The sequence below is a fragment of the Nanorana parkeri genome, unplaced genomic scaffold (genome assembly GCF_000935625.1).
Source record: "Nanorana parkeri isolate BGI_ZX_2015 unplaced genomic scaffold, ASM93562v1 scaffold791, whole genome shotgun sequence".
NCBI classification, from domain to species: domain Eukaryota; kingdom Metazoa; phylum Chordata; class Amphibia; order Anura; family Dicroglossidae; genus Nanorana; species Nanorana parkeri.
The window spans coordinates 163,783-186,084 of record NW_017307059.1 but is presented as its reverse complement, the minus strand read 5'-3'; the positions used below and the strand labels follow the sequence as shown (position 1 = coordinate 186,084).

Here is a 22,302-nt window from a genome sequence, read left to right as displayed (position 1 = left end):
ACTTGGGAGAAACTGTGCCATCAATTCAGGTACATGCTTTGTTTTTCAGAACATGTAAAGATAAAATAAAAAAACGAAACAACATTCATGGTGTTTGTGTATATTTATGAATAAAGTAGAGCAGATCTTGCTTCAAAGTTTTGGCCGCCTACAGTATTAGCATTGCTACCTCAACCAACCAACCAACCAACCTAAGTGTTCAAAAATATTTCCGGTTATGGTCTGTAATCAAGAGCCCTGCCCACTGCATGCTTGTAAATGCAGTTGGGCTTATTCCTTTAAGCAGAGCTAAGAATAGTTCTGCTTCACCTCATATAATACCTCATTAAATTGAGTCCTGTGTATGTCTTTGAGACCATGGAAGAAGTGAAACATGGGTTGTGATCTTTGTGCATCTCAAAGCTACTAAAATATAGCGTTCCCAGAATACACACATCCACAGGGAATTCAAGATATATCTGGATCAAACTGTAGAGCTAGCAACTCTAGTATGTCATTGTATTAAGTTGAAATTGATTGCTATTTACAGATTTAGTTTTTTGCAATTGTCATTAAAGATGACCAAATGCATCTATTGGAACTTGGTATATTCTATACACAGAGCAAATGAGTTTGTATTGCAAAATGCAGTTTGACACTTCAGATATGCATGAAGCACATACGATTGTTGAATTGGATCTTTGACCTCTCTCATGCGTTAAAGATATAATCTAAGTCATTATAACAGATTTACATGGTATTTTAACAGCAAAAGGAAAACATTAGATTAAGCCACAAGCATATATTTATAACATTTTGACCATTTGTGCAAATAATTTAATTACCATTTTGCATACCCCTCACTAACGACAACCTAACCCACCTTTGAAACTCTCTAGAACGGGTAGCCAAACTTCTGCCCTCCAGCTGTGGTGAAGCTATATCCTGTCATGTGGCTGTCTGAGTCTTGCAATGCCTTGTGTGATTTGTACCACCGCTGGAGGGCAGATATTTAGCTACCCCTGGTCTAGAAAGTCAAAACTAACATTTTAGAAGACATTCTCTTCGTCAGAACAAGTTTGGCTTGTTATAGGGCAAAGTATAAAAAGTCTAAAGTCTTATGACTTTTCCAACAGACAACTAACAGGCTTCATATGTCCTCACATTCTTGTTTATTACCAGAGCAAAGCTCTTCAACACCTCAGGAATCTGCTGAGCCCCCAATGGCGGAGGCCTCTGTCCCCCCTCCCTACACAGCAGCAATATGGAACATCTGAGCAGGAGGGGGGAGATAGGGGATCAGCTTGACTGAAGTAGTTCCGGATAGAATAAAGATGTCTCCATGAACATTGATTTGGTGGGTTGCAGTAGTATTCACTTCATAGGCGTAATGAAACTGCATAACCTGTTAACATTTATGTGTGCATAAGTAAAGGGGAGAGGATACACTTTCCTCATGACCTTTACAATTTCTGTTGAGTTAAGCACTACAAACACTTAAGTTGGCTTTACTCGAACACCGGACCAAACCATGAATACTTTGGAACATCCCTCACTATGCCTGCAGCTGAAGGACATCTTCCCAGAAGACAGTATGTGCATGCTGCATGAAGAATGGTTGAAGGACAATATGAAGGAGGTAAATTTTACGGCTAGTTGGATATACTTGGGGCACAAGCATCTAAAGTAGGATTACTGAAAGTCATTTTGGGGGTTACAATGCATTAGCATCTACAAATGAATCTAAGAAGCCATGTTCTTAGAAAGAAGAGACGGTCTGCAGTCCCGATTCATGTTTTGCCTGGGTGAATAAAATGGACATTTTCAAAACTGTTCCAATAATGATGGAATTCAGGCATTCAGCCCAGCACAGTGATTCATTCCCCCCCACTTTTGTTACATTCCATGAATATGACATGGATAGGAAGCATTTTACTTTTTGGCCCCCTTTTCTTATAGTTTCCGCCCTTTTCTAACTGTCATATCAGCAGTATATCTCTGTAGTCTAGAGCTATCAGCTGCATGGGTCCTCTGAAGCAATGCAGGTCACATGATTATTATCAAAACCTATGCTGAGAGGAATATGTGGGCTACCACTACTGGTTTCTTTGAAAAATGCTGCTTGTATTTCATACTATTTCAATGGCTTCAATACTTTTAAAATCTCTGACCCTAAACAAATCATTACAACAGTCATTCTGAGGTGACTCAGAAAAGTACCGAAGCCTACAGGTAAGCATTGAGAATGATCACTCAGCAAATCCAAGGACAGATCAATTTTGTCAACTGGCAAAATGCGTTAACCTACAGCAACCAATCGGCAGTCGTCTTTCATCCTTCTACCTCTAGACGGGAAAAATAAATTTGAATCAATTTATTGAGGTAACTTATCTCCCTACCTCCATAAATGCACATGGGCATGTCTGTGTACCAGCAGTCTTTGATTAGACATAGGAGTCCCTCCGTATACTCCTACCTATTATACCATGTAAATCCCTATATCATTGGCACCTGCTGTATATAGAAAATGACCAAAGGTACACATTGGAAAAGGAAAATGAATGCCAGATGAAGAAAGAATACATTTCTACATTGTATTTCTAGGCCAGTTGGTGGTATTTCCACATATTTTGCCGAAGTATGCAGTTCAGTTACGGATGTGGGATCCAGAATGTCAACAGATTGCCATACCGGGGATCAGGAAACCCCCCGCCTCCCCCCCAGTCTTGAAGACTACACCTAATTTGGAACTCCCCAAGACAAACTAAGAATCATGGTCATTTTTTTTTTAAATATTTTTAAAATGTTTCTGTTTAATGCTTAATAAAGATATTCAAAGTTAAAATGTTACCCTTATGAGCTTGTCTATAAATGACTTCTACGTTACATGAATAAAAAAAAACTGAGGACTTCTAAAGTGATATCAATCCAGCACGGCTTCATTGGGGCTGAATGGAAGAGGCTTCTGTATTACATTTTACACTTTTAATACGAGTGGTAACTCTGAAATTTTTTGAGATATTCAAAACATAAGTAGTTTACAAATTCTTTACTACGCATGTGTTAAAATTCAACATCTTAGAAACTTATCCACAGCAGTTTCATTCTGCCAGGACGATTCCGGCAGCCACAAGACACATTACGAAGTGACAAGTCATGGAGCTGCAATGAGAGCGGTTGTCCTCATTTATCATTTTCTGGACACAGGTCACGTTTTCTGGAGTGACTGCCATAGCGGACCTTCCCGCATGTTCGTCGTCCTGTAGCGAACTACGGCCCCTTCTAAATTATCTAAATCATCGGAAGATAGTTGTGATGGTGCTTCATCCCCAGCTGCATGACTCGTCACTTCGTAATGTGTCTTGGGGCGTATGTGAAGTCCTGTCTAAGAGTGCACACCCCAAGATGACTGTTGCTTTTATTATCCAGAAAAGTCTCTTCTGTGCTCCCTTGTGATTTAGTTTACGTTTGTTACTGGCTTCACGGCTAAGTTCTACTCACTACTAGTCCACTGTCTAATGAGAGTTTTTAGTGGTTTGGTATGGAGTGCAGGGTCACTATAAAGGGGCAATGCCACACCCCAGTCTTCCTGACTGGTCACTGGGACAAAATGAGAATATCCCAGCGGGAAAATCACATATGTGAAACACAAGGGAAAAACTGAGTTTTATTTGAGGACTTTTTTATTTACAAACATAGCATTGTGTGAAAAAGTAAGTACACATTTAAAGGAAATTTACTTTTTTTCATCTTTATCAAAAATTGTATTTCCAAATGTAACCCAGTACAAACAGCGCAACACATAAGACTGATTACCAGAAAATAGGGCTGGTAATGATTAAAATTTTCGTGTTTGATTAATCGAAATAGTTTTATACCGGATTGCCGACGGGACTCCCGGAAGCAGGCGGAGAGGTGAGTGTTTTCATTAGCGATCAAAATAATTTTAATCGATCAAAAAGTTTAACGATTAATCGAGAAATTAATCTTTAATTTTCATAGCCCTACCAGAAAAGGGAAACAATGGGGTAAGGAATACAACAGTTAGGATAGAGTAGGACACAATTACATGAAAATTACCACAAATGGATTGTTCAGCGGTGGTCAGCCAACAGCAAGAAGTCATGAAGTAAGCACTGAGAGGGGGAATTGTATTTGGATTGGATTATATTTGAAGTAATAACTGTACAAAGGGGAATTATATTTGGATTGGGAGATCATTGGAGAGTGTTCTTGTAATAAACCAAGAAGTCAGCACAACATTTATTTTTTTGCTTGGTCAAAGTAGGCAAAGTGTCAATAAATGATTTGTACACCTCACGTGTGTCTGTATTTTCTTTGATGAGGTTGTCTTAGTCCAATCCATTGTAAAGACAAAGATCAGTTTAGCCAGCAAAAGATTCAGCTTGGGTGATTCGGGGTAAATACATTTGTGAACAATTGCTTTTTGCTGCCAAGGAGATCTAGTGTATAAAATCCTCTAACTACCTGCAGTGATTTTATCACCCTGTAAGTCCAGTCTGTCAAAACATGCCCATTCAAGAGATCCAGGAAGATAACCCACCAAAAAGTGATCATTAGCATATTGGGCAGTAATTACTCCTTGCTGTATTGAGGGAATTGGGGAAAAAAGAGCTCCTTTAAAGAACATAGAAAGTTCAGAGTTTAATAATGTATAGGCCTCTGATGCAATGTGAGCTGGAGGTATTTGTGAGGGATTTCACATCAGTGAGTCTTTGATTTACAAGTCCTTAAATATCGTGAAGACAACGTTGAAGTCAGGATTCCCCCAAAAAGGAAGAAATAAGGAGCGACTATTCAACTGACGTTTGGCACACGTTTGGAACCTGGCACTGTGCCAGGATGTTCTGCAAGATTACAGGAGGAGGTTAGAAGTAAACTCTGTTCTTTATGCTTATGGATTATATACTGTAAATTTAGGTTTGGTGTAATATTTTGATGTAGATCATTGTCCATATAGTTATTGGTGCCATGACTCCAGTCCCAGAGATATCTGGTAATTGCTAGGTTGTAAGGTTCTAGGCTGGGGAAGTTAAGGCCTTCATTCTTTGTTGGTCCTTGTAATATGCAGAGACCATATGAATCTCCTGAATGCCTGAAATAATCGTTGGAGGTCTGATTGTTTGAGTGGTAATGCCTGAGTAACATATACTTTTGGCAATGGCACCATTTTTATCAGATTGATCCTGCCCATGTATGTCAAAGTTAAATGAGACCATTTTGTAAGTTGGTACACTCATGTAGTATGGTCAAGTAGTGTATTTTATCCTTACACCAAATGCATAGGATGTGTTCTAAGTTGTCTTGATATATTTAGTGAGGTACAGTACTCTGGAGTTGTGTGCATTTTATAGAGCAGTGGTTCTCAACTCGTGGGTCGCGACCCAAAAGTGGGTCGCGACACCCTCTGCAGTGGGTCGCGGCGTCATGTCTGAATAGACCGGCCTGAGACTGAATAGAGAGGGGGAATTTGTGGTTCAGCCTGTGGAACCTCATGTCAAACTGTCCCCTCACTATTTCCTCACTTTCGGGCCGGCGCAATAATATCAGGAGCCGCGGCGCCCGACAATTAAGTTATAGTTCCGGTCTGCACTGGAGAGTACAGCAGATATCAATCCGCCGCTGTATCTACTGTACTCTCCAGTCCAGATAGTTCAGTCTCCCCCCCATTATATAAACATCCACTGGGACCGTACCCCGCAACACGTTTTTATTTTAATTTTTTTAAATATTTAATTTTTATTCTTTATAAACTTTTAAATTTTTTTTAATTCATTTACTTTCAGTTGTTTACTGTTCAAAATGTTGATATATATATATAATGTTGCTGAATACTGCACAAGTTGTTTTGTGTAATAAATTTAAATGTTTCAGAAATGAAATCATTTTTGGGTCACGCCTTAATGACCAAGGAAACATGTGGGTCCCGAGGTTACACGGGTTGAGAACCACTGTTACAGAGTATCCCAATATGGCGGCATAATGTGGTCATCAGGCTGTTGTAGATATATTGAATGAACATGGTAAGGTCGGGCCATCTGCTCTTTTGAATAGTATGTGTTTTAACATGGGGCATTCTGTTTTATCAAAAGATTTTTCTGGGTCTAGGTTTTAAATAGTGGCTTTAATGACGTTTGGGGTAGGGCAAGAGACATTTTGGAGATGTCTTCCACTGTGAGGTAAGAGAAATATTGGAGCCATCTTCCACTGTGGGGCAGGAAAGAATTTGGAGACGTCCTCCACTGTGAGGTAATAGAAATTTTGGAGACGTCTTCCACCCTGGGGCAAGAGAAAATTTGAAGACGTCTTCCACTGTGGGGTAGGGGGAATGTTGGAGATGTCTTCCACTGTGGGGTAGGGGGAATGTTGGAGATGTCTTCCACTGTGGGGTAGGGGGAATGTTGGAGATGTCTTCCACTGTGGCTTTAGCTTTGACAATGGAGGTTGGCAAGGGTTTCATCAGGGGGGGACTCAGGTGGAGAGGAAGGAGATTTGGATTCTATTCTATGAACTTAGTTACTGTAGAGGATGAGTTTTGTTTGCTGACTTGGCCAGGAAGAAATTGAATGACAGAAGAGAGAAGGAATGATGTCAGATCTGATTGGACGAGGTTGCAATCCCTTTGAGTGCCAATCAGAGAATGTCTTGTATTCAATAAAAAAATAAATACATGGCGTTCTCTGACAGGCAGTGGTGCTGACTGAGTGACACTTTGTGTTCAGTGTACAGAGGGGAGGTCACTGGAGTCGCAGCTGGAAGAGACTAGTGGCTATTACTGTTAAAAGAAGTGGAACGCATTTTGCAGATTTTGCTACATGAACTTCTTTTTTGTGTTTGCAGCGCATTAAGGACCACATTGAAATCAATGAGGATGCATGGCAAATGCGGAAAAGGAATGTGCATCAACGCAATGTGCATTTGAGCTATTCTTAGGTGTGAATGGGAACTGAATGTTGCAGCTATATACTGTATATTTATATATTTTTTTATTTAAATGACTTTAATGTTTTAATTTAGAGAATATTGCAATTGAATTTGGCTCCACTTTATGACATTCCTATCTGTACATTATTATCAGTATTTCTCACAAAACAACAAACCAAATGGCTGTAATCGATGCGCTCGGTGTCACCTCAGCCAGATGTTACAGTCCCGCCTCACACGGCAGCACCAATATGTGGCAGGCGCAAGGGAACGCCCTTCAAGCACAGGCTACGCCCATTTTCTCCGAAACTCGCTGCCAACCTTTTTTTACAGACCGCGTAGCCCCGCCTCTTCTCATCGGCGCGCCGCCCTGTTCGTGACGTGAAGGGACCCCGCGGTTGGCGCGCAGGGTACGGAATGGCGGCGGTGCTGGAGTTGGTGCTGCAGGAGCGGGTCACGGTGGACGCGGTGCTGCGCTGGCTGACCGGCACGACGCAGGTAGAGCGCCCCACAGCAGGCCGAATCCTGCCAGCACTGTAGAGACGGCCGGGGTTTTGCTTTTTGTAAAAGCCGTAAGGTTACCGGACCCTGCCAGGCATACAGCCGGCTGGCTCATGGTGCGCATTTGCTGTGTGCTTCTCTGCTACGTGTCATGTCTGTGTGTGCACTGCACGGTGCCAACAGGTCATACCCTGAGGTGTCCTCTCAGGCTGCGGGGGGGACTACAAGTCCTGTCACCTCTGACCAATCACAGAGCAGCGGGAGGGACAGGCTGCTTGTGATTAGTGGAGAGGATAATGTAGCAGCTGGAAGTAAACCTTACACATATCTAATGGGACTTTTCAGGTCCCAATCCACATACAGCGTATGATACCCACCAATCCACATACAGCATATGACACCCACCAATCCACATACAGCATATGACAAGCGGCTTATAACACCCACCAATCCCCATACAGCATATGACACCCACCAATCCCCATACATCATATGACAAGCGGCGAATGACACCCACCAATCCCCATGCGGCATATGACACCCACCAATCCCCATACAGTCATCAGTGTTATTCTATAGAGAGACAAAGACCAGACCCTGATAATGGACTAATACATATCTCTATATTAATCAGAGGGAGAGGAAAGAATATCATTCCCCACAAAGACCCATCACCAACGTTTAGGGAACATCTTTAGTACAAGTCCGTATGGTGTGTCCCAATAGGTTCTACAAAAATACATAAAGACCATTGACCTGAACTAAGAGAGTATACTCCCGGATTTCATAAAAGAGCCAAATAGTGAGAACCAGCTAGCCTCCCCTGAGAGCCTCCCACTATACCGTGTTTTCCCGAAAATAAGACACTGTCTTATATTTTTTTTGCCCACAAAAAACACACTAGGTCTTATTTTCAGGGGATGTCTTATTTATTTTTTTGAATGTGCAACAAAATGTACAACAATCCAAAGTTATGTGGTATCACTCCGCCTGTCACAGTAACTGGCGCTATAGAGAGGAAGTATCGGCTAATGCGGGCTTGCTCGATCCGCCGCCGCAGCCTTGCTTTTTTACTGCGCTGGCTTCCTTTGCCATCAGGGACGATGGTACCAGCAGTGCAGCAGTGGGGAAATCAGACAGTGGACAGTGCGGTAAAGTACGGTACCATTTACCGGTACACATTACAGTACCATTACATGACGCAGCACCTTCAGGGGGACAGCAGTTGGTGAAGTATGGTACCGGAGTGCTCCCTGTCACTGCGCTGGCCGGAGGGAGTCCCCTGTCATCCCCTTATTACAGTATGTCCCTGCAGGCTGAGACCACCACCTGCTCTTCAAGTTCCCCCTCACATGCTACCACCAAACTAGGTCTTATTTTCAGGGTAGGTCTTATATTACAGGAATCTGGAAAAAAGAGTGCCAGGTCTTACTTTCGGGGTAGGTCTTATTTTAGGGGAAACAGGGTACAAGTGTCCCCAGTTCAGGGATTGCATCAAAAGAGAACATGTTTGCCATGGCAGCTCCCGTCTTCTTCCCCCCAAAGAGGCCGAGGTAATGTTGAGGCCCACCCATCAAAACATGGGGGCACACCCCGCTGTGACACCCCACACTTGGTGCCAGCGCTGTAATGACATCATGTCACCTAAACAGTCCCAATAAATATGTGTGGGTTACAGGTCAAAATTCTCTGGAATGTTGTTACCTGTAGACGGCTTTCATTCTCCTGTTCATATATAATTACATTTGTATCAATGTTATGGAGAAGCTGGTTAGCAGAGCCCCCTCGCTATATACTGTCCTGTACACAGAGCCCTCTCGCTATATACTGTCCTGTACACAGAGCCCTCTCGCTATATACTGTCCTGTACATAGAGCCCCCTCGCTATATCCTGTCCTGTACATAGAGCCCCCTCGCTATATCCTGTCCTGTACACAGAGCCCCCTCGCTATATAGTGTCCTGTACACAGAGCCCCCTCGCTATATACTGTCCTGTACTCCTGTACACAGAGCCCCCTCGCTATATAGTGTCCTGTACATAGTCAGCAGAACCCCCTCGCTATATACTGTCCTGTACATAGCAGAGCCCCCTCACAATATCCTGTCATATACCTGGTCAGTAGAGTCCCCTCACTATATCCTGTCATATACCCGGTCAGTAGAGTCCCCTCACTATATCCTGCCATATACCCGGTCAGTAGAGTCCCCTCACTATATCCTGCCATATACCCGGTCAGTAGAGCTCTCTTACTGTATACTGCCCTGTAAACATGCAACTAGTGGTTAGCATTCTCTCACTGTTTGCTTTTTTGGTACCATTGTCTTTATTTTGGTTTGAGAGATACAATATATAAATAAACTGGGAATGAATACCCATGCAGAGGTTGTGCTTGTAAATGTCACATTTGTAGTGTAGTGCCCCCCTGACTCCCAAAGGGCAGAGAGGGCTGACATTTCATTCTCAGGGCAGATCCTTAGCCAGTGAAGGGATGTGTGATCAAGAAGTTGGGCGCCAGTCATTTTAAGTGCCTTTTCAAATGCTTTATTGCAGAACATGAACTGGTAGAGAAGGTATAGGGCTTCAGACATCCGTGGCAAAAATAAGACAGAACAAACCCCAGAATCACCAGTACCTATCAGTCTGCAACAGTGCAGAACTCCCGAACCCCCATCATAGGTTCCCTAAATATTTTTGGGATCTGCTTTCACCCGGATACCCCCAACTCTGGCCAGGTCCGAAAAAACAAACAGAACAGAGTTCCATTTCGCCAGACCTGATGGTGCCAGATCAGGGGGGGAATCTGTTGTAAACTGATCCACGTCCATTGACATCTGACTCTCCATAGACCAACATGGGGTCCATCTGTTTGAGTTCTTTCCTCCATCGCAAGATGGAGGAAAAAAACCAGATGGACATGGATGTCACAGTGGTGACATTCAGTCTGTACTGCTCCAATCAGGAGCGGATCTGTTTCCCTCCTGATCAGCCTATGGGAAAGGACCTAAGGAACATCATGTTTAAAACACAGAGCTCACACCACTTTCTCAGGCAAGCTAGGGCTGCAACCAACTAATCGATCATGAGAATAGTTGTCTGATTAGTTGTTGAGAGAGATTTTTAAAAAAAATAATGCAATTAATCGAAAAAATAATCGGGCAAATAATCGATTATGAAAATAATCATTACCTGCAGCCCGTATTTAATCCTCAAGTTAAAAAACAAAAACAAACAAACTTTTGCTGTAGATGAAAATGATGAAAGTTTTTGTAAATATTTCTCATTTTTCTAACACAATTTCAAGGTTAACTGGAGAATAGGGAGGCAAAGCAATCCTGATTATAATGAATAGACTTCTTATTTCCAAAAATAGAGCACAGGTTTTTTACTCTTGGAAGTTTCCTTTTTCACTCATAAGTGGTCCACTGTATTGGCCAGTGTGCATAGGCACATCTCAGTGTGCCCATCAAATGTCATCGATTGATGTTTGATGCGGGAAGACCAGAGCTAGCTGGACCTTAGGGTTTATTCAGCTCTAAAGGGATGCATGCCTGCTGATTTCTTAGTGTGACCAGATAGCAATTTGTGTAGAGGGGGGTAAACTCCAGTAGAGTTGGATTATTCTGCCACCAACTGGGTTTGTTTTGCCTATGTATAACAAATCTATCAGGGCCATGCAATGTGTTCACTATTGCTACCTCCTGTGAGTTTATATACCCCAGTCTCTTCCCAAAATTAAAGACAACAGTTTTAGTATTTCCATATTTAGAGGCAGCTTTAAATTTAAAAAAAAATAATTTTGTACTTAAATGATCATCAATCATTGACGTGTTACTTTTTTGAATCGTTCAAATCATTGGTGTCTTATATTCAAGCCACATTGCTACTTTTTTATTTGAGTGCTTGAACCAGGTAATCATCTAATGTATTTGAGTGGTATAGTTTTTATTTAAAAAACAAAGATATTTTATGTGTTTTTTCTTTGTTTAAATGTTAGGAGAGTCCTGTTGATTTCAACCTCGCTCCTCTTCACTTGTTACGGAAAGACTTTGTTCCCTATCTGCTCAACTTTCTTCGAGAGCAGACCAGTGAGGTTTTAAGTAATGGACCATCAACTCCAGCGAAAACACCTAATTCTAAGGCTGTTTCCAAAGCAGTTAGCTCGAGTAGCCAAAGGACTATCCTAGAGAAGAGATCAAGCCAGCCTTCAGGTCATCGGGGGAGTAGAGTACAGCTGTTTGCACAGACTCCCAATGCCTCTGGTGTTTCAGAAAATTGTTTTGCTTCTCCAAATTCAACGAACAGTGACTCCTCTTTTATGAGCAGATCCAACCTAACAAACTCTTCAAGTAGGGTTTGTATTCAAACTAGTCCAAATTCAAGCTGCAGTCCTATTTCTCACCACATTGAAAAGCGTTCAGCACAGAAACCAGTTCTTGGCAACTTTTTGGTGATGACGCCAGAAGGGCAGACTGCTCGCCGTACTCGGAAAAAGAACAATTCATCTGGCCGTCATGTGCCTAAAGACCAAAGTAGAAGGTCGACTGAAAATGAAGGACAGGGAGAGAACAATACATGGAGTGCAAACAAAAAGCAAGTGTGTACAAATATTAGTAGTCCTCCTGCATCTAATCTAAATATAAACAACTTGGAAGAGTTTCCACCTATGGGTGCATCTTGTGAATCCGCAAGGTAAAAAAACAAAATGTATTTCTAACTCCACTTTTAGTAGTAATACAATAATTGTGCCTTCCCTCCCACAGTCACTAGAAAATAACTAGTTGGCTAACGACAGCAGATGGTTTGTATTTTTGTACTTAGTCTATTTCCACTTTTTGCAGCCAAATTGGCATAACACCTATTTTACATTTATTACATGTTCTCATTAACATAGCATAAGCTAAAAACAAATATTTATATATATAGGGGTTTTCTCAAATGTAACTTTAAAACTAGAAATACACTTTAAAACTCTATTGACCTCTCAGTTTAAATTAGTGAAATATATTTTATGTGCTGTACAGCAAAGAAATGGATGTTCATTCTCTTTGTAAGTATGCTTAGAAAGCAACCACAGCCAAAGTAGAATAGCCTGTCCCCTGCCAACCTGTTGTATAGAAAGACCCTTGCTCTCTGTGTGGAAGCAGTGGTCTCTCTGTAGATGTCTAACATATCCTCTGCTGAGTCAGACCTATAGCTCTGCAATAAGCAAAACTCGTGTTCCTTGGTCATTGGGGAGCAGGAAGCTCTGACTCAGCAGTAGGCTTTTCTACTCAGGCTGCTGTGTCTGTTTTGTAAAGTAAATGACCTGAATTGCTTTGCACACCTTTTATTTTGATGCACCTGGATTGAATTTTGCTCATTAAGGCTTAAAGTTCAATTTGGGCTAGTGGTTCTAAATCCGTTTTGAATTTTGTTTCCTACAGCAAATCGAAGCCATTGAGAAGGATCAATCCAACTCCTCTTAATGATGTGAATTCCAAGTCTAGGATATGCTTTACCTCCACTCCTATCAGCACCTCTAACATTGACCGCAGCCACCCAGGAATGGAGGCATTTACAAGTGTTCAGGAAGGAGTATGCGCCCCTGATGCAGGCAGTTTACGGGAAGAGAGGGAGATACTGCGCAAGGAAAGGTATGGTTATTGTTTTACATTACCTGGTGCTATTGTATGATTGTGTATTGGTCGTCCTGCTTTGCTATTGTGCAGTGAGATTGTCAGTTTGAGGAATAGAAGGATGAAATATGATTGCTGACTAGGTTCTGTAGGTTAAAACACTTTGCCTCTGAAGTGGTAAATTAGAATCTGACTTTGCCGTGAACAGGGCCAACTGATCGGAAGCCGATTAATCGATTATTGAAAAAGTTGACAACTTTTTCAATAATCGATTATAAACGATTATGTCGATTAGTTGTTGCAGCCCTATTTGGTTCCCTTAACCGGTTCATCTCTCATGTGTACATGCCCTATGGACCAGAGCAATTTTTACATTTCTACCGTGGGTGGAGTGGTTATTCCAGATGCTTTTATTTAGACATGGACTTACCCGTGATGCCGGAAATGACAGTGATGAGTTGGTGTTGAACCTTGTTGAAAAATGTATGGAGCATGTAAGGAATATTGCACATTATGGAGCTGGTTCATATACTTATACATCATACTGAAATAAGTGATATTGACTTCTGATCGGTTAAAATTCACTTTATATTCAAACAATCAGATTTAATCTTACCGCCAGCTGTGGGTATTCACTTTCCATGCAAATTTAAGGTGACACTGAACGTATGAGTTATTTCTTGAAAATGCATTCAAGTACCTTAACTAGTACCAAAAATGTATCTTATTTGTTTATCACTCGGCTGTAGATCCTCAAATCATCTCTGAATTGGTGCTGACACTGTCCTTCCTTCTAGAGGGTGGCTACCTTTGTCCCCCATGGTCCCCGTGTGTGTTGTAAAGTAGCCATTGCTCCTGCGATAGATCATAACTTCAATACAAATGAATAAACTAAACCTGAGTTTGAAGTCCATCACAAAAGTGAGCTTGGACGATTGTAACAATTTACAACATAAACAATCGTACCTGCAGTCTTTTTACTTGAAAAACTGAAATAATCCACAGACTGGTCAGCACTCGCTTCAGTTTGTCCTTCAGGGAAGAGCCACATGAACGTGTAGGGTGCTGTAAACTATAGTAACCAAGCAGAATTCACTTTACTAGCGGTACAAAATGTTTTCTGGTTTCTGTGGGTTTCTGAGCATTGTCCATTATTGCTCTGCACTGGCTTTTGCTGACCATTCCTCTAACAATACATTAGTGAGAGGATCTGTCATTTGGATAAAAAGAATACATCTTTAAGAAACCAGTTGCACAAGAAGATTGTTTTGCCATGTAATTGATCTTTTTTGTTGAAAATAAAGTATCTTGGCAGAATCCTGGCAAAATTGTTTTCTTTTGGTAGTTCAAAAAAACTTGGAGCCTCTGTTTTCCATTGTACAGGTGTAAAAGCCGAGCTGCCACATAATAGATGGCAAGAAAATAGTGTTAAAATCTGGAAGAGCCAACCACCAACCTGGGTCTAGATAGTTTATTTCAGCATATGCTTGTTACTGTCCCACACTTAGAACTAAAGAATTAAGTTCATTATCAGTATGTTAAAAGTATGTATATTGGGGAATGCCACACATATATTAAACCTGTAGGATGAGAATCATTTTTATGGCACCTGGTCTATTTTAATATATTTGTTTGTAGGTCCAAACTGCTGCAGCAGACTTCCTCTCCAGTTGCATTAGATCCCATCACTCCCACCAAACAGACCTACAACCGTAACAGCGGTGTTTTATCGGATATGATGACGTACGCTGACCTTGGCAAAGTGTCCTGTCGGAAAAGACTAGAAATCCTTGCTAAACTTTATTCATCCTGCATAACAGGTAGTTATTTTTTGCCGTGTGTATTTTAATTCAGTTTATTGTAATTTGAAGGTGATGTGTAGCCATCCCAATAGTTTTATGTATTACACCCAATTAAGTTGTGAAATTTGGTTGATTTTCCTGAATTCCAAAGATTTATTTTTTAAACCACTTGCAGGTTCCTTTTATTGAGTGCTTCTACAGATGGGATGTATTCACCACCACAGACTTTATTCACAGACAATGCAGTAGATGTTAATGGGCAGATTTTATCTGGTTTTCCTCTGCAACCAGACAGTTTGACAAGTGCCAGTTCTTAAACTGAAATTGAAGGCAGTCATGGCTATAGAATTCACATAAAGATGACATTTTCAGAACAAAAACCAGGCATAGTATAGCATGGAATTTTCTACATGGCTGCAGTTTACCTTTAAGACGCCTTATCTAATATATTGGCAAAATAAAGCTTAGACCATGTCCTAATTGAGGTGAAAAGCCTGGACCACTTTGTAAAGAAGAAATAATGACAAAGTACGACCTTGACCTTATTATTAAATTAAGAAGGTGGACTAACCGGAAAGGACTGGCAAGTCATGAACCTTCCTGACCAAGGTGATGGACAAAAAGGACAACTTTTGCAAAAGGGAGTTGTGCAGGGTCAATTGTTTGATAAGACCATTGATGGTGTTGGCATGAGTAACCCTGGAGCGGGCTGTGACCTTTCGGACTTGTAAAGCTATTCTATCAACATATGATGTGCTCCTAAGCTGCAGATACTGTGAAAAGCTTCTTGTAAGGGGCCCACTCCCAATTTAGTTTTCTGGTGGCTACAGCCGTTTACCTGGAATGTGAATGGCAGAAGAGCTGGGATGTGATTCTGTTAGGATGCTTTCACTGGATGAGGAACCAAAGATCAACCCAGAGAAACCAGTGTACAAAAATACACCACAGGAAAGATTCTGTTCATCTGACTAGGTAGAGTGACTGGTTGTCCCAGTGGGAAAGACTGGCTCTTTAGAGCAGTGGTCGCCAACCTTTTGGACCACTAAATTCATAATTTTAAATCCCACGGAGATTTGGAGAAGTCTGTGGTCTAGCCTGATCCCTGAAGGGTGTCCAGGGAACTCAGCAGGATGAGGAAACCCTTCTGATAGGCCAGTACCTTCATGTGAACATCATCCAGTTGAGGGACTACAAAGAACCCTCTGACTTGAAAGATCACTTGAACTGAAGCCTTAGTCTTGGAAAAACTCTAGGTGCTTTGACAAGCCCAAAAGTGGGGGCCACAAAATGGAAATATATGTCCTCCTAGGGCAAAGCAAAGAAAAACTGGTGTTGATGGGGGAAAATTGGCAAATTTGATAAAGGCATTGCAGATGTCCACCAAGGCCAGGAATCCCTTTGTTCCAAGCACCTTCCAGGGCCCAGCAGAATTTCCAGAGAGTGATGAAGCTAGTGAGGGCTGTGTGTTCCAACCACAATATCCTTCATGAGAAGCTTTAAAGGAGAACTATGGGGTCAGTGTTTTTCCCCATAGTTCTCCTTAGGGTAACGGGAGGACACAAACTAGCGTCCTCCCGTTACCCTAAGCTCAGTATACCGTGAGCTACAGCTCGCGGTATACTGAGACGCTGCAGCCGGAGCGGATCCCGACGTAGATGACGGGATCCGCCCAGCTGCGTGAGTGACAGCTGTCTCTGCCTATCTAGAGGCCGAGCCAGCTGTACCCGCCCCCTCCCCTGTCCGTTCTGCCAGTCAGCGCTGGCAGATCGGAGCGGGGAGGGGGGAATCCAGGCTCTCCCCTGTCATGGCAGAGAGCCGTGACAGGATCGAGAGGTGAGCGAACCTGGTATGTGTTCGCTCACCTCCCGATCTACTGAGCCGACCTGTGACAGTCTCATTGTCACAGGTCGGCTAGAACTATGAGGTGAGTGGAAATCACTCATCTCATAGTTCTCCTTTTAATAGAGTGGAATAAAAACCTTAAAATGTTTCTGGTTTTGGGGTTGCTGGGACAACAACGTCCCTGAATGATGGAACCCTGCAGAGCCTCAAAGAGCTTGGAAACACACAGTTGGGAACAAGAAACATTTTGAAATCTGTCATGGGGAAGGAAAATATTTGATCTCCATTACCCCAGATGTTAGAAACACGGCAGAGCTAAGTATTGGCAAACTAGCCAAAGCAGCTGGCTTGTTGGGGGATGACCTCCATGCTGCTTCAGACTTTTTTCAGTCAGTCTAGAAGATTTACAGGTCCTGGAACACTTGACGCTTGGCTGTGGACAAGGCTTGGCAGTGGTTTGGGACTGATCCTTCTGGGGTACAGGATGAACGCTAAAAAAAAAAAAAAATAATTCAGACACTTTCCTGAAAGCTTTTCACAGCTGGATAGATATATAGTAAAATAAATGGATATATAGTAAAATTCTGTAATTTTTGTTGTTGCTGCATGTGGCCCAGCTGGTTCACATGATAGAAAATCATAAATTTGACAGTTACCAGAAAAGAGGTGAGGAAAAATCTGTTCTTTTGAGATGGGACTTCTCCATGAGAGCAAGTGAATGCTAAAAGTTGACAAGGTTTGGGTGTACCTGCACTTTAACGGGAATACTGGTTTGTCTTCGTTACTATCACACACTTTACTGTATTAAAATCAGATTGCTTGTTACTTGGGTTGACTGGAGAGAGGTGAATTGGAACATTAGCATGCTGGCTGTCCAATCCTATAGGTCTGTCAATTCCTTAGTGATCTCATACATCATTGAGACTCTGTTCCCATATTCAGGAAGAGTGTTTTCTTTGCTTTTTATTAGATTTGTGATGATAAACATTACTGAGTTCCTCTATTTCTGCAGAAAACCTTGTGCCAAATATATTTCTGGAGTTCTTTTTTGTCCTTCAACTGCTAACGTCCAGGGGACCTGCCAGCACTGAAGATAGAGACTCTGAGCTCGAGATTACCAGAGGAATGAAAGGTGAGTGCCAGCAATATTTTAGCAATGCATACAATGCCCAAAAGAGTGTACTTAAATGATGTCGTCATTACTGAAATTACATGTTTTTGTTGATTTATCTCCGAGAAAAGAAAGTAACACAGCCTTTAAAGGGAATAAAAGTAAGCATGATATTTGCTGAATTTAGAAGAATGGAAACAAATGAACCAGCATGTTTTTCTAAGCCCTCAAAATGTTCAATTCACAAAAATATTTCCTTTAGTATGTTCCCCCCCACATAAAATTGAACATTCATATAATAAAACCTTCATATTTATGAACCTGTTTTTTATCTCCACCTGACATGGTTCCTACGTTTGATCGCCTCGTTTGGAACCTCTGTTAGGATTTTCCCCAACTCTTTCTTGCTGAAAGTTGCTATTTAGAAGAATTCTTGAAAGCACACGATGTTTGAGATTTATCCAAAGGTTTTCAACAGTATTAACCTTCCTGGCGGTATTCCCGAGCGTGGCTCTGGGTTCATTTTCAGTACCAAAAGCGGTAACCACCGAGCCACACTCGGGATTACACTGTGCATCACTTACCTTGTCCCTACGAGTCCCACTGTGTCCTCCGGCATCCGTCTTCCAGGTTCCGTCCCTTGTGAGCGCCTGCGTTGCAGGGGGGCGGAACTGGCGGGAAATTAAAAAGTAAAAAATAGAAGAAATAAAAAAATTAAAAAAATACTGAGATAATCAGACCGCCAGGGAGGTTAAATTGTATTTTCGCTTTTGCAGCCAAATTGGGATAACAAATATTCTATATTTGTTCCATGTTTCTCATTCACAGAGTATAACCTAAACGGTTATTAAACCCTCACATTTTTTTTGCATATATCTACTGCTAGCAAGCGGTAGATATATGCAAAAACGTAAAAAAAAAAAATTTGAAACGGGTTTAAACTTGTGTCTCAGCCGCACGCTCCCGTCCGAACATGTGAAGAGTCTCGGGCGGCCGCAAAGGATCTTGGGGCAAGCGCATTCGCAGTTCAGATGTTCAAGACGAGAGACACGAGGTAAGTCTATGGAGCAGCGTGCACCCGCACAGACTCTATGGGACATCAGGGAAGAGGAGGACAGAGGAGTCAGCGCTGGATCGGAGACCCCCACCAGTGCTGGAGGGACAGCTGAAAACGACATTATAGAAGAAGATGATCGTATCAAGAGGCATCATTTAAGGTAAGTCCTTACACTACCATAGAGTGTGTGTGTGTGTGTGTGTGTGTGTGTGTGGGATAGCCTTTAATGTTACTTTAGACGAAAATTACATTGTAGCTTGCACAAAACATGCTCAATTCTGAAAGAAATGCTGTTCTCTATACTGTATTTCTCTCCGGAATGCAAGGTTGGTGGGCGAGGGTAATATTTACGATAGTTAACGCTGTCTGTGCGGTGCTGGCAAATCTCATTATCAGTTGTAAATTAGATTTTATACTTGTCTGTCCTAATAAATGGTTAATGATCTAGAAGCATTGTATGTTAATGAGGGAGATCTCAGTCTGTCCCAAGTTTTCCAATCAGGACAGTCAGCGTTTCCAGGCACTGAAATTGAGAGAGAAGCTTGTTAAAGCCTGTTGAATACAGATATCTAAAAAGGTAAAAATATATATTTGGGTATGCTGTGTGGATAGGATCACATAACAAACATAATTGGATAAATATAGTAGTGTGTTCCCAATTTTGACCGCAAAAGTGAAAATACACTTTACATGGTAGTCCGTTCCAAAACCTTAAAGAACTCCATACAAATAAATACCCAGTTGAAATACATTTGTTTACTATTTTATCTGCTAAATGATTTGTAATATTGTTTTTTCAGTCTTGTACTTTACATACCTCTGCCACAAATTGCTCCACTACCACCTGGTTCAGTTTGAGTTCAGTGGCGTCACAAGGGGGGTGTGGCCCCTCAGTCATTTTGGTGTCACCCCTCTCTGAAAAGTCGGGCGCTCGGTCATGGACCGAACGCCCGACAGTATCAGGAGAGAGGAGGGGACCCGGCGGCATACCTTATCCCGCCGAGTGACTGTGCCCTCCTCTCTCTGGCGGCGTCCATCACCAAGATGGCCGCCGGCAGGTATCAGAATACTAAAACAGTAGAAAGACATCATGGCACACTCACAAACCAGCATGTAAAACAACTTGTCTCACCACTAAAGTCAATAACAGAGGTTTGGATACACGTCTTCTGCAGAAAATGTGAAAGCAGCACAGCCGGGCCAAGGCACCTGTTATAGTGCGGTCCTAACTCTAAACTATGAGAGTCTCCATCTTGGAGCACATGGGGGCAGAAGATTTCAAATTGGGTGCAGGTTTGTCAGGAGGAATCCCAGCCTCCTTAAAGGCACATAAACACACAAGGGATCCCGCACATCCCAATGGCAGCTGAGAACCCCCATGCGTTGGTGCACCAAATCGGTCAAGCAAATAAAATGACAAACGCACTCAACAATTTGTCACCAGTTATACAGTAAGGTGCACACGAAATGGGCTTTGAACAGTAAAACAGTAGAAAGGCATCATGGCACACTCACAAACCAGCATGTAAAACAACTTGTCTCACCACTAAGGTCAATAACAGAGGTTTGGATACACGTCCTCTGCAGAAAATGTGAAAGCTGCGCCAAGGCACCCCTTATAGTGCGGTCCTAACTAAACTATGAGAGTCTCCATCTTGGAGCACATGGGGGCAGAAGATTTCAAATTGGGTGCTTTACATGCTGTTGTTTTACATGCTGGTTTGTGAGTGTGCCATGATCACTTTCTACTGTTTTACTGTTCAAAGCCCATTTCGTGTGCACCTTACTGTATAACTGGTGACAAATTGTTGAGTGCGTTTGTCATTTGTTTTGCTTGACCGATTTGGTGCAGGTATCAGAATACTGCCGCGCGTGCGCGATGACGTCATGCGCAGTGCCGTCTCGGCGGGGTGACAGTCGGTTACCGCTCCGGGTGTCACCCAGCCTCGGGACGCCCCTGTTTGAGTTCCTTGTTGAACCAAGAAATTAGTGTACCTTTTGTCTGGCTGAACACTGGCAGATGTGTGTACAGAATTACAATTCATTTGGCTGGAAAACGGTAAACATATATGTATTGGCGCTGTATTTAGCTGTTTGCCTAGATTTATTTAATTCTTTGTATCCTGAAGTAGTGGATTCTGCATTTTTTTTATTGTCCTTTGAAATCTATATCTTTTCAGCTTCAGTTTCCTTACTGTCATTAGGACATTTAGCCTCCAGGATTTGTATACATGAACGATGTCCCCAGTTCCACAGGCTAACACAAAAACTTCTGATGGTTTTTCCATGCAAATCATGTTAGTTATAGGGTAATTTCACTTTCCCAGGTGAATTTGGATATATGGAATTTCCCCCAGCAGTATGCACCCTCTCCCTCCCCGCGGCTTTTACCTGTTAATGATTGCCCTTTTCCCTCCCAGGGAGAGGGCGGCGCGCACCGGCCATTGAGAGAGCGGCCCGCACCGGTCAGGGAGAGGTGCTTTTTATTGGTCAGTGGGCTCAGGTGACTCACCATTTATGGGTAAAATTTAATATACATACCACAGGGCTGCAATCCTACAGATATTATGCCAGCAACAATGCAGGGGAAAGGGCGATCATTTACTAAAGGGCAGCTAGAAGATGGGGAAGATTGGTGGGGGTAATTCCATTTTCCCAAATTCACCTGGGAACATGGAATTTGCCCATTAAACAATGCTGTCCAGTGGACGAGTTCACTACTCCTGGGACAGTTAAGCCTTCATGTAGGTCCTCTGCTGTCATAAGGGGACTACAGACTGTGTTCACTGCACAGGTTGGGCTAAGCTCTCTGTGTAAATCAGCAAAACTTGTACTGTGAGGCAGGGTTTCCAAACTATTGCTTATGACTATCAGTGACCTTTGTGGTTACAATATAATGCCTAATCTGTTGAAACCTTTCAGTCTTGGATCATCTCATTCTGTGGCACTGAATTGTTCTAATGATGAAACTTACATTTGAATCTAGGTTCTGTTGTACTGCACAATGATCACAGCTGTTTGGTTATGCCGGATAAGTGTCTTTTAACCAGTTGACATCCGCGGTTTTAAACCCCCTTCCAATCCAGGCCATTTTTCAGTATTCAGCGCTGCGGTACTTTGACTGACATTTATTCCGTCATGCAGCGCTGTACTGAAATTAATTTTATACCCTTTTTTGGGGACAGATAGAGCTTTCTTTTGGTGGTATTTATTCACCACTGGGGTTTTTATTTTTTTACTATATTAAGGAAAAATCACCGAAATTTTTTTTAAAAAAACAGTTTCCCCTATATTAAATGATAAAACATTTATTATTACCCAACTTTTTGGTAAAATATAAAAGACTGGGTCACGTCGGGTAAAAAGACACCAAACATGTCAAGCCTTAAAATTGCGTGCGCGCGCGAAACCTCAAAAAACCGATAATACCCAAAATTGGCCATAGGCGA

General features: G+C 42.1%; 1 protein-coding gene across 1 annotated transcript in view; it reads left to right on the top strand.

The window, feature by feature from the left end:
* Positions 1-7,251: 7,251 nt before the first annotated feature.
* CDAN1 (codanin 1) overlaps positions 7,252-22,302 on the top strand; it is a 47,599-nt gene continuing 32,548 nt past the window's right edge. The window contains exons 1-5 of the mRNA XM_018564894.1: positions 7,252-7,422; positions 11,421-12,115; positions 12,850-13,059; positions 14,680-14,861; positions 17,698-17,817. Of these exons, the coding sequence (XP_018420396.1) occupies positions 7,342-7,422; positions 11,421-12,115; positions 12,850-13,059; positions 14,680-14,861; positions 17,698-17,817 (1,288 nt within the window). The 5' untranslated portion in view covers positions 7,252-7,341. The remainder of the gene's footprint in view (positions 7,423-11,420; positions 12,116-12,849; positions 13,060-14,679; positions 14,862-17,697; positions 17,818-22,302) is intronic.